Below are 13,988 nucleotides of genomic sequence, written 5' to 3'. Positions count from 1 at the left end.
TTGAGAAAAAAATTCTAACATATTTGCAGAAAAGGAAACCAAAATTTTATACTTCCTAAAGGAAAATTCTTTCTACTAAAAACTATGTAACATTCTGTGACAATGCTGCCATGATGCTGCTACGGGGTTCATGAATAACAAATAGTTCTTTAAAATTTAATCCAGAAAAGTAAGTAAAAATGAAACTGTTTTTTCTTTTTTTTATATTTATGAAAGAATATTACTTGATAATTCCATCTTCAATATAAACATCTGCATCAAAAAATAAATCATCATTCACTACTTTTCCATTTTTGATAAGCATCCTTGATGATGAACTCTGAAATGAAACAAACATATGAATTTTTCAAAGAAGAAACTTAATTTTGTTAATATATAAATACTTTTAAACTGCATTTGATTAAGTTAAAGTAGATAAGTTTACAATAGTTCAGTTAAAACTAAATTTTAGAATGGATTAAAATAGATCAAATTATTAGAAGTAAAAAAAGTATTGAAAATAAATTAAATAATTTCTTATATATTTATAATACTAATTTATTTCAAATCCCAAAATATGTTTTTACTTAAACTTCCTCATAATACTATAATCATTAAAATTAAAAATATACCTTTTAGTCACTAATCTTATAAATAAACTTAACATTAAAGTATTGCTGAGGTAATACAGATATCACTTTTTTGATGAATGTGAAGAATTTTTTATATCATTATGGACTACTTTTTATGATAATCACATATAAATGATCAACAAGCTTTTACAAAATATACTCAAATTTCTTTTTCTTATACTGTCAAGAAGTTATTTATTTCTTAATACAGATAGCATTTCATAAAATAAATTAATAAATAATATGAGAAAGAAAGGTAGAGCTTTTTGTTGAAAGAACGACAGTTTCTAGAATGCATTAGGATCAATAAGGAAAATTAACAAATTATGGGATATTTCAGTATCCCTTCTTGCTAGACCCACAACAATCAAGACCACTTTTTACTTCTTTTAAACTCATTTGGACTCGAGATAAATATTATATGATAAATACATGGTGAGAAAAATAACAAAAGTGAAAATCAAAACTGGTTATTTTATCTCACCATTAAAAATTAAATCTGAAATCTCAAAACAGATTCAACAGTTTTAACAAAATTTGAAATAAATATTAATAAAAAATTCGCATCTTAATATGTTAAAAGAAGTGATTTATAATCAAGATACAATTATACAGGAAATAAACATAAAATCACAAAACACACATGCATCATTTGATATTAAATTCAGATTGATATAAAGTTCCATAAAGCGAAAATTATCAAAAACTTAGATTTGATGATTTTAAAGATTCATTTTTATTAAAATCAAGAATAGTAATTGAATAAGTTACCATTTCTCTCATTGAAATATTTACTGTTTTAAATTGAGAAGCGCGAAAATAAAATTAGGGGAATGAAAGGGTTTATACTTTCTGTTTCTGCCCGTCATAAGAGCTGTTTCACGTGCGGAGTAGCCGTAAAAATTAAATTTCAATTCAATGAAACAATCGAACTCAAAACAAATAGATTTCGCTATTGCTACGCTCGAATACGCCATATGGGGAGAAGATTGGTTCCATGTCTTGACTCTTCCCCCCTCCCAATCCTTCTCTTTCAGATTTTATTACGATATTTGCCCTTTTCTCAATATTTTTCGTAATTAAATGTTAAAAATATTTTTTACAATTTCGTCGACGCTTTCTTTTAGAACTATGTTTGATGCAGTTTTAAATAGTTTTAAATAAATTCACTTATGTCATTTGTATTTTCCAGCGAAAAACTCACCAATCAGCTTCCCTTTTTCTTTTGACGGTGATCAGATAGAGATAAGGCAAGCGCATACAGTGAAAATGATTACTAATGAAAACTTCTAGAGGATTATGATGAGATTTCAACTATTATAATAAAATGCATTGTAAACTTGATCGGTATTATTATTTCGAATAAAATCAAATAAATGAACAAATAATTAATCAATCTTAAAAATCATTATTAATATAGTTCAATCATCGATCCAGAACTTACGATTAAAGTGTAAAACAATTAAAGAAAAACCAAAAAGATTTTAATTCTGACGAGTATGTATTTTATCAAAATTTTGATTTAAATTGATCAGATTGCACGAGTTCGTATTCTCCTCCCCCCCAAAAAAAACGCATTCCTATTAGTTGCTCTCTAGCATTGATTGATATTTGATGGATTGCCAGTGGGCTTGAAAGTGAAGTGGCGTCAGCTTAGACATAGCTGTTCTTTTATGTTTTTATTTATGCTTAATAATTAAAAAAGTCATGAATTAGACGTCATTTAGTCATACTAACATATCAGTGATGTATGAATAATGTTAGGGACAAAAATGTTTATAATTTATACATGCATTTAAGTTAACTTACTTAGTCCTTTTTTTCATTTGTAACAAATTTTCAAAATAAAACAATATTAAATAACATTACTAATTATCACATTTTATGAATAATATATGATTTGAATTGAAATACAAATTATATTTTTAGATTAATTTTTAATTAAAATTTTCTAAATAAATTTTAACTAAACCATATAAATAATTTTTATTATATTTCACTGATTTTAAATTTAAAAAAAAAAAAAAAAACGTTCTTAAATTTTTTTATTTAAAGCGGAAAAAAGATAAAAATTCAAATAGACATTTTTAAGACAAGACATTTGATTCCAACTTTCATTATTTAATTTTTATTTTAATGACTGAAAATATATTAATTTCCTTACAGAATATACCTTGTCAGATAAACGATGGAACTTATTTTGGTAAATGTGTTATATCCTTAAAAACTGTTTTCTGGCAAATTTAGTACCGGTTTTTGCTTCTTAAAAGTTAAAAACCTACGATTGCAGTTGTATAATCGTTAATAACGTTGCCAAAAATTTTTTAACATTACTTAGCAGTTAATGAATAATATGGCGACGATGATTGAATATAAACATCGAGAATTCTAATAATTTTTTTAAAGGTTAATTCAAACACTTAAGTTAAATATCAGAAATGAATCTTCATTGGAACTCAGTACTCATTCAAAATAACGATAAAAGTAAAAGTTAAGAAGTCTTAATGAAAACACTTTGTAATATGTTTAAATGTTCGCTTTCAACATGATATAAGTCTAAACAGCTATTGCTATCAATCTATTTTCTTTAATAACTCGAATTTACGTTAGAAGAACAAAAAATTAAGTTTACTAAATTTAATTTTTAGACATTTAAGTAACACGTATATAGCGTATAACTATTCAGAATAATATATAATTAGATGAAACATATTTCTTTTTTATTAGAAAATATAGAACAAGAAAAGCGGTTGATGAGCTTGAAAATAAGAAATGCAGATCCAGGCTGTAGCATAAAAACATCAATAAAAATGTTATGCCTTTATTTAGGGAAGAAAAATTGAAATCTCACGTATTTTTGGTGTTATAGCACATTTCTGGGGCATAAAAGCAGAAGTACATTATTTCTCTTTATCTTAAAGGTTGGCTGGTTTAGTTGAATAGAGAGAAATAACTCCTTCAATAATTTTTTTCATTAGTGTTACATTAAATATATAAAAATATTTGCTTTCAAATCAATTTAGTTTATTTTCAGATTTGTTACAGTAAAGACAGTACTCATTCTTAAATCTTAGAATTTAAGTTATTGCTTTTGAAGTTTTCAAAAAGAACCGAATTATTAAGCAGATGCTTTTAAATAATTTTTATCGCAAAGAACTTTATGCTAATTTAAAATATTTTTCGATCCGGCGTGATTTAATTAACAATAATCAACAATAATTAATAATAATTAACAATAACAATAATCAAACGGTTAATCAACAATATAGTAATGCTGACAAAATGTGAACACAACGAGATTTACAATGGATACTTGAAAAGTTAATTCAAGAAATTCAGATAAATATCAGAAACGATGTTCAGTTTAATTAAATCCAATTTAGATGAAGGAAACTGATAATAAATGAATAAAAATTATTTTTTTTTATTTAAAAAAAAAGGGTGTTGATTTAATTTTAACGGAATCTCGTCAGGTTGAAAGAGTTACTAATATTGGTTACATTAATTATCGGTTTGTTAACATTGTTTAACGGTTAATCAACAATATGGTGATGATGACAAAGTATGAATAACGAGATTTACAATGAATATTTGAAAAGTTAATTCAAGCTATGCTCAGTTAAATAAAGTCCAACATAAGATGAAAAAACATGAATTTTGTTCGTAAAAAAATTAAATAAATAAATTAAAATTTATATATATATATATACATATATATATATATATATATATATATATATATATATATATATATATATATATATATATATATATATATATATATATATATATATATATATATATATATATATATATATATATATATATATATATATATATATATATATATATATATATATATATATATATATATTTAAACGATTTAATTTTAACGGAATATCACCATGTTGCAAGAGTTACATACAAAAACAGGCTTATAAAAAATAAGAAAAAAGTTTGTTTTGGTCAAATGTGTACTGTGCAGGCTTTGAAATTATATATTTTTATGAAGTTCATTTTAAAAATATAAAATTTGCAAAGAAAAAATAAGGCTGGATAATTTATAGTAAACGTCAGCTGTATATCATCATGTCATATTTTATTATCGTAGAAAACCAAATAAATCTTAAGTAGAAAGGAAACAAAATGACATTTTCGGGTTTGTTTTATGATAGAAGAAACGAATTTGATAAAATTCAGAATTAGAATTGTACTTGTTACTGTTTTTTTTTTAATCTGCAGTTTTTATCAGTCAGTTCAAGTATCTGATAAAAAATAATAAAAGAAAATAAATTTAAAAAAATGCAAAAAAACTCGAAGTTAAGTAGCTCTAAAAGTTTTACAACTAGGAAATCTGAAAATGATACTATCTAATATTTTGAGAACTAAAACTAAATTGCTTTCGTTAATATATATAAAAAAATTCCGATTTTTGATTAAAAAAAATTAACTAACAATAAGTAAAAATACTTTTGAAGAAAAAAGGGCTAATTTATCATCAAGTTTAAAAATAGTTAGATTTTACTAATTATTGTGGAGAAGAAAAATGATTTATTTAATACGAATTAATAAATAATTTTTAATAATAAATAATTTAATAATTAATAAAAGATTTTAATAATTTAAGATTTTTCAATAATAAGATAATATATTAATAATTAATAAAATATTTAAAATAATTCAATAATTAACTAATTAATAATTTAATATGAATTAGTAAATAATAATAATTAATTAATTATTAAACATAAATTTAATATGAATAAGAATTTCTGATAAACTTTCGTATTCAAGCAGTATAATACATTATGAGATAAATAATTCATCAAAAACTTACTTTTAAACTACACATGTTGGTAATAACTCAATAAAGCTAAAAAATTTCTGAAGGTTTTAAATGCTAGTATTTCTGTTCACCGCTTATATACGATTAAGGCAAGAATTGTTTATAAATAATTGTAGACATGAATGACACCTGGAACGAATTGTGAATGAAATTTTAAATTTTCGACGAACTTTATGTTTATAACTTCACATTTTGAATAGAATTTAAAACATATTTCTGTTTATTTACATCAGGATGATAACACTAAAGATTACCCCACTCACCAAACAATGAAATATTTCTCGAAAAAGCATAATCAGAGTAATTGCTTCAACCATTGTGTTAAATAAAATTCAATAAAGTTCAATGTTTTTTGCTTCTAAAAATGAGAAAATAGGAAACGAGAGATAAAATGATTAGTTAAAACAATTGCTTGGAGTCTTTCCAAAAACGTGTTGAAGAATAAGTAATGTTGAATAGATTTTACAAATTATACGTCACATTTATTTTATGGAAGGAATAAATTTATTCAGCATAATCTTTATCCTTGATTTTAGGCAATTTAAGAAAAACTTTCCGCAGTAATTTCAAGTAGTTCAAAATATTTTTTTTTTTTGTTTGTTTAATCCTGATTTTAGCGTTTATTCTTTTTTCCCCCCGGTATTACAATATCATATCTGCCAACTTTTAAGTAGGATTTTCTCAAGTAGTTATGAAATGACAATATATATATATATATATATATATATAGGTATTGAAACCTACATCAAACGTTTACTGTTATATCTTTCCATCCTTTTATTTCTATTAAATTGTTATGTTTATTAAATTATCGTCATTATTTACTCCTATGCTGCACTATCTCCCTCATATATATATATATATATATATATATATATATATATATATATATATATATATATATATATATATATATATATATATATATATATATATACATATATATATATATATATATATATATATATATATATATATATATATATATACATATATATATATATATATATATATATATATATATATATATATATATATATATATATATATATATATATACATACTATATATAATATATATATATATATATATATATACATACTATATATAATATATATATATATATATATATATATATATATATATATATATACTATATATAATATATATATATATATATTGTGTTTATATATACAGTATAAGCTCGATATAACGTATAAGGCATAATACGAGAAGTTCGCTATTACGGCAAATTATATCGACCTAATATTAAAAATACGAAAAATGTTATGTTTATAATGAGTCAAAAATACTAGACTGCCTCTATTACGACAACAATGATTTTTGAGGAAGTGCATTTTTCTGATCTTTAAGTGAGCAATATTATTGGAAAAAGGTTTAAATTGACGACTTTTTTTCAAAATTTATTTGTGGTATCAATACAGGAAAGAGAAAAATGAACATAATTTACTCCGTACAATTTTAAATTCTTATTTTAATAAAGCAATGTGTGTGCGACCGCGGGCTAATTTATCTTCTTCCCAGCAAAAGAACCATTTTCCCGCTTCGTTTAGAAATCCAAAAGAATGCGTCTTTTATTAAGCACATATCAATCATGCTCTTTATCCATGATAACTTACTAATATCAACATTCCCTGTTATCAATAGCGTCAAAAGGCGTTGCACTTCATTTAATTTTCTTATTACGATTTGGAAACTTGTAGTTAAGCATTCCTGTTGTAGAAATGTCTACCCTTCATTAAGTACAGAACAACGCAATTCAGTTTATAATCTGTTGACAAAAGCCCTCTACTCTAGATAGGTAATTTAAACCAAAATATCTGCATTCATAAGTAATGGTGGTTAATATAATTTTATAAATCCGATATGAACGAAAAAGAAAAGCATAATTTTGTTATAACTTTAAATATAATAAAATCTTTCGAAAATTTCAGATGCAAGGTATTCCCGAAAGACCAGCCTCAAACTTTATTTTTAGAATTCATATGTAAAATGAAAGTAAAAAAGTATTCAATGGTTGAATGGATTACTGCACCCTAACTATACAATCCATTAAAATAATTTTACAACTTTTAGCATTGTACCCTTCAATTCAACGCGAACTGACTTAATAAAGCAATTGTTTTGCATTTTTAGCCTACAAAGTAATTATGTAGAATATGTGAACGCTACTAAAAATAAGAAAACTACTTTGCGACGCCTCCTCTCAGACTTCAGCAAGAATTAGTCAGTAAACCACTTTAAAGGAATCAGCAAAAAACTACTTTAAAAAACTCAAATAAGGAAACTACTTCACCAGAATCAATAAGAAAGCTACTCTAAAAGAATCAACAAAATATATTTTATAATAATCAACTATGGAAACTGCTTCAAAAGAATCAGCTAAGGAAACTACTTTACAAGAATCAATAAGAAAGCTACTCTAAAAGAATCAACAGAAACTACTTTAAAAAATCAGCTAAGAAAACTATTTAAAAGGAATTAATAAGAAAACTGCTTTAAAAGAATCATCAAAAAATATTTTATAATAATCAACTAAGGAAACTACTTCAAAAGAATCAGCGAAGGGAACTACTTTACAAGAATCAGCAACGAAACTATTTTAAAATAATCAACAAGGAAACTATTTCAAAATAATCAGTTAAGGAAACTACTTTAAAAGACTCATCAAAAAATAATTTTAAAATAATCAGCCAAGGAAACTACTTTAAAAGAATCATTAAAAAACTATTTTAAAATAATCAGCAAGGAAACTGCTCTAAAGGAATCAGTAATAAAACTACTACAAGTAAACTATTTTAAAAGAATCAGCAAGTGAAAATAAAGAAAATAATGCAATTTTTTTTTATCCGTATATTTCTTTTTAGTGTTCGATTAAACAATGTTTATAAAAACTTCAACGAAGATCGGCATCGCTAATTTTATATTATCAGTAGTTGGTTTACTGCCGCTGAGTAAATGTTTGTTTGAAAAGGATATTGAAAAGGTTGACTGATATAAAGTTCTCTTTAGTATTTTTAGAGATAAGTATGTCCATGATCTTCAATAGATTGTTCGGAAACTCTGTAGAAGATAAAAAAGTTTTAGAAAGAAATCTTTAACAGATAATGTCACACTTATTAAAAAAAGAGGCTGTTCTTAATTGGGAAAGCAAAGTATTTATTTCATTTTAAGTTTTCTATGCTTTAAATGTGCTTCCTTTTGACACTAATTGAAGAGGGAAAAAGCTAAGCTCACTTTTTTTGCTTACTTACAAAAAATAGTAGATTTTGAATATGCAACGAAAATAAACTCTGCTAGGAAAGTAGTAGCTTCAATGCCTTAAAGGGTGGTCTTTCGGATAAAAGTTTTCTTAGACTTTAAAATCCAAATTTTAGGCTTTAAATGAAAGTTTATTTATTTATTTTATTTTATCAAATCAGTTGATTTAGTAAAAAATTTAAATTTTAAGTCTATATTATTTATCAGTTCATCTTTAGAAGAAGCAAAAGGGGCTTTATGTATAGTGCGCAAAGCAAAAAAGCGTACACCTTAATAACTTTCGGTCTATTGATCTGATTTTCACAATCTAGGGCTGAATTTTCTTCGACTGAGTTGGATTTCTGACTCCAAAAATGTGGGGTGCAACCTCAATCGGAAAAATGAGTCCCGATACTTAAAGCAGGAGAGCGATTAAAAATTTTGGACCCTTTAATATTATGTTCACATTTTGTATGATTCACAATATTTCGAGCATCTGTTAAGTTGATCGAAAAGTATTTGCAGACAATTATAAAATTCGTTTACTCAAAGTAGATAATTTTAAATTACGAAATAAAAACAATTGTAAGAAATCTGTCGAATAGTTTCTGAGTGATCAAATTTCAAAAAGTCATATATTTAAAATTTCATAACTTAGAAGCCATTCGAAATATTTCGTTAAAATTGTAGATCGCAAATTAATGTTCAAGTGAAGGAAAAAGAGAAACATTATCAAAATCTGACGAATCACTAGTCAGGGAGGTGGTTTTAAGGACATTAAAACCCGCTTGATTGTTCAATTTAAAGGTGGAGCTAATAATCTCCTTTAACATCTCAGTTTCCTCGAATAATCAAACAGGTTGCGATACATTTAATTTCATATTCTTCATTAACAATCCGTCAAATTTTGATAACTTTGTAATTACAGTTTTCTTTGCTTACAGAATAAGAATCTAATATTATATATTAAGGGAGGAAATTACGGAACACACTATATACATAAATGACAAATGTGGTTCACGAAGCAAGATATTCCAAATGGGCACAGTGAAACTCGTGTAAGTTGACCACCCGTGGGGCAACAATTTGAGATTATACTACAAAATGAAAACAAGATGTTTTTAGAATAAATTTTAAAGCTTCACGTGATGGAAAAAGTTAGTGTGATCGATAGACTGTCATTTCATTTGACTGAGGGTTGCTATAGTGACCAAAAAAACTTTAGAACTATAGGGTATTTATAACTTTCCAATCAGCGTTTCTAATCAGAATGTTTACAACTTCAACTAAAAAGGATAATAACATTAGATATCGTCAGAGCTCTAAAAGAATTAACTTGTTTAATAAATCAGAGGATGAGTTTTATACATTTATAAATAAAATACTCAGAATTTCTTAAAGAAAAATATTATTTTCAACTGAAGTACATGCATATTATCTTATCATTTGCTCTAAGATTTTATCACAGCATAGTAAAAAAAGGATAAATTTCTGTTTTTTTTTAAAGCTTTCTATGTCATAATGAAGTGAAAATAAAGTGAAATAAGTTTTTAAATCTTTATTTTTTAACTAAAATATTTTATTATTATTAGAATTATTATTAGGAAATGCTACTAAATTAATTTCTGAAACTTGTTTAATAAATTAGAGGATGAGTTTTATACTTTTATAAATAACATGCTCAAAATTTCTTAAAGAAAAATATTATTTTCAACTGATGTACATGCATATTATCTTATCAGTTGCTCTAAGATTTTATCACAACATGGTAGAAAAGGATAAACTTGTGTTTTTTTTTTTAAATTTTTTTATTTTTAAACTTTTTGGGTCATAATGAAGTGAAAATAAAGTGAAATAAGTGCAAATAAAGTGAAGTGTTCTCGTATTAACGTTTTTAAATCTTTATTTTTTAACTAAAATGCTTTATTTCTATCGGAATTATTATGTGGAGTTGTTAAAACGTTGTTTTAGCATTTCCGCAACAATATATTTTTAAGTTATGTCCGTAATGACAGATGTGGTGAAAAAAATGTGATCTTATTAGTTGCTCTAAGATGTTATCACAACATAGTAAAAAAAGGATAAACTTGTGGTTTCTTTTTAACTTTATGAGTCATAATGAAGTGAAAATAAAGTGAAATAAGTGTAAATACAGAGAAGTGTTTTCGTATTAACGTTTTTAAATCTTTATTTCTTAACTAAAATGTTTCACTACTATTAGAATTATTATGTGGAAATGTTAAAACCTGGTTTTAACATTTCAACAACAATGTATTTTTAAGTTATGGCTGTAATGACAGATGTGGTGAAAAAATGATACATACTGTACAAATAAGGATTTACACAGAGATGCCAACTGCTCCGGACGCGCGCCATAATAAGTTATAAAACGGTGAACAAGCTAAAATGTGCAAATGTTTGACTAATTTTACTTACTTTTTAAACGGTGCAGCGTGACTTTACAAAGTGGCGAATTATATAAGCCTTCGAATTATTTAGAAATAGTGGTGGATAAAAATCAAATAAATAGAATTTATTAAACAAAGAATTACACATTAATAAACTACCACTCGAAAATATTTATTTGCTGTCCGGAGCAAGTTGAGATGTCTGTATGGTAAAAATTACAGATATGGTAAAAATTAAGATTAAACTAGGCTATTTTCCTTTTACTTTACAATATAAAAATTCCAGGGAGTCGTAAATGTTATAAATATTTAAACAGTTCAAAATAATGATCTCATTACTCTGTTTGCTAACTGTATTAATTGTTCGAATGTTAATTATTCGTGATAATTTAATTAAGTGTTGTTAATTTTATCAATCATAACATCTATAAAGAATCATCGATGGGGAAAATTTTAAATATCTATTGAGAAATAAAAAACAAAGAAAATTAAAAATAAAATGATATGCTTCACTGAGTAGGAGATTTTGAATAACTCATAATAAATAAGTCATTACGCTAATAAAACAAATTGCATCTATAAGGAAAACAAATTACTTTTTGTTTATATGATCATCATGAATAATTGAGAGATAATCATGAAATACTTCAAAATTTAATCCAAGATTAATTATAGGACTGATTTCTTTCATTTAATCACGTAGTTAAAAGAGAACAAATAAATACTTAAATATATTAAAAAAAGTTAAAGGCTTTAAAATGCACGTCATCTTGAAAGATAAGATCTATTGGGCTTTTTACAGACCTATACTATTCTTTTTATTTATTTATTTTTAAATTTGAATAACTGTTAAGGAACTTAAAAATTAAATTACAAGATACTTGAGCTTGTAGAATATTTAAAGGAAAAATAGAGTTTGCTTCGTCGCGTTTAATCCCTTAACTGGTCAATTGCTTTGATTAGAAATGTTGACAAAAAAAGGGATAGGGGTAAACTGGTTGGGGCCAACTTAGGTTATACCCTCCAACTACTACGGAATTTCCGTAGTTTTAAAAAAATAACATTGCTAGTGGTACAAAAGGTAATGTATACATAAAAATACATGATGATAGTGATCTTTAATTCCAATATTTGAATAAATTAAAATTAAAAATTTTTTTGTAGACCTTCCAAGAAAAATAATATTAAAAAACATATATTAAACAGTCAAAATATCAATGGTTTTATTCTTAATATTCGATTAAAGTTTTATAAAAATTCAATTAATTTCAAACATTTTTGATACACTTAACTAACACAAGAAAAAATTATTCGGAACAATCACAAATGTTAGAGCACGTACCGTCAGACCAATTAAAATGAAGTCTGTAAATTCTTAGATATTTACAGGAGATACAGGATTACAGAAGATACAATAAACATCCCTCACCCTCAATTAAATTTGGTCAAATGTTTTTGAAAATATGACAATATTCATGACAATTTTCTATATGACAAATTTCATAGATCAAAATATTTTTATTTCTGCGTAAATTTTTGACGAATTTTATTATTATCACCATCACTAGCCTTTTCTTGCAGACGCATTTTTTTAAATTATCCCAGGCAACCATATGGAACGAGGAAAAACAACCAGTTAGATTTATCAGAAGATAGTATTTAATTAAGAATTGTTTCAGAAATAAGTCATGTTTAATGCTTATTCAAAATTAATGGAGTATAGATAGAAGAATTATGTTTATTTAGGACAAGAATTAAGAATGGATAACAAAATCATGCATGAAATTAACTGGAGAATCAAAATAGGTTAAAGTTCTTTTGGCAAAAATAGCACCCTACCGAAGAGTATTATACCAATCTGTCTGAAGAGGAAAGTTTTCAATGATGTGTGCTACCCGCATTAACTTAAGGCGCAGAAATTTGAACTTGCACCAGAATATCTAAGCTAAGACTTAAAACAACTGAAAGAAATATGGAAAGCTGTTTATTCATCATAACAAGAAAAGAAAGAAAGCGGGAAACACAAGTAACCCAATAAGCACACACTGTTAGATTTAACCAGCAATTAAAATAACCGGCAACCGTTTGTACACTTTATTCACCGTAAAATTTACTGTTGAGAATATTTCGTTACCTTCCTGGGATTGAAACTGTTTAAAGCTGGTATGGTTAAAAGAAAAAACGTGAATACAAAACTATATGGTTTTGTAATCATTTAACGATTAGGGTGGTTTCAAAACCACAAAAAATGCATTAAACTCGTTATTTTATTAAGCTTGTGGTTGAGTAGTGTTTTTTTTTTTCAATTGAACCGTAGATTGGGACTTAAATAGTTCATCTAGTGGTGTCATCTATCGCGACAGACAGAAAATACTAGAATATGTATTAAGCAGCTCATGATGCAGCCATCCATGCATGAATGAGAGACAAATAGTCCAGGGTCACCAATTGAGGAGTGAAATACACTGGACTCCTTATGTTTTGAAAGAATGGAGGAAATATTGTGGAATCAACGCTAGGATTCGAAACCTCGTTCAGTCGGTTACGAGATTGACATATCAGCCCTCTCGATTAAAGTATGTACCCAGCTGCAAATAACTAGGTGGTTTCATATGATGTTTGCTCCACATACTTATTATTATAAGATTATAAGGTATCTGATGACGGAAAATAAAAATATGAATTCGTAACCCTTATCATACGGCGTAACTTTCAGCTTTTAAAGAACGTACGCTTGATTCTGATTGGGCGTAGGCCTAGTTGGCGAGAATAAAATTCCGGTTGTTTAAACGAATTAGATCAAAACAGTAAATTAACCATTTTTTCACAGTTAACACTTTGAGTATAATTTTTTACTGTTAT

At 25.6% G+C, this 13,988-nt stretch overlaps 1 protein-coding gene across 7 annotated transcripts in view; it reads right to left on the bottom strand.

Moving 5' to 3' along the window:
- CRMP (Collapsin Response Mediator Protein) overlaps positions 1-13,988 on the bottom strand; it is an 89,484-nt gene that overhangs the window by 25,276 nt on the left and 50,220 nt on the right. For 6 of the 7 annotated variants that reach the window (XM_016048419.4, XM_016048421.3, XM_043040295.1 and 3 more), the window contains one exon: positions 225-319. In XM_016048419.4, the coding sequence (XP_015903905.1) occupies positions 225-319 (95 nt within the window). Of the gene's footprint in view, positions 1-224; positions 320-1,382; positions 1,609-13,988 lie in introns of those variants that run through there. The other variant, XM_016048422.3, reaches the window with a different exon arrangement.

This window comes from Parasteatoda tepidariorum, chromosome 12 (assembly GCF_982258835.1).
Source record: "Parasteatoda tepidariorum strain Cologne lab strain chromosome 12, Ptep-v5.0, whole genome shotgun sequence".
NCBI lineage: Eukaryota > Metazoa > Arthropoda > Arachnida > Araneae > Theridiidae > Parasteatoda > Parasteatoda tepidariorum.
This window is presented reverse-complemented; position numbering and strand designations above follow the sequence as displayed.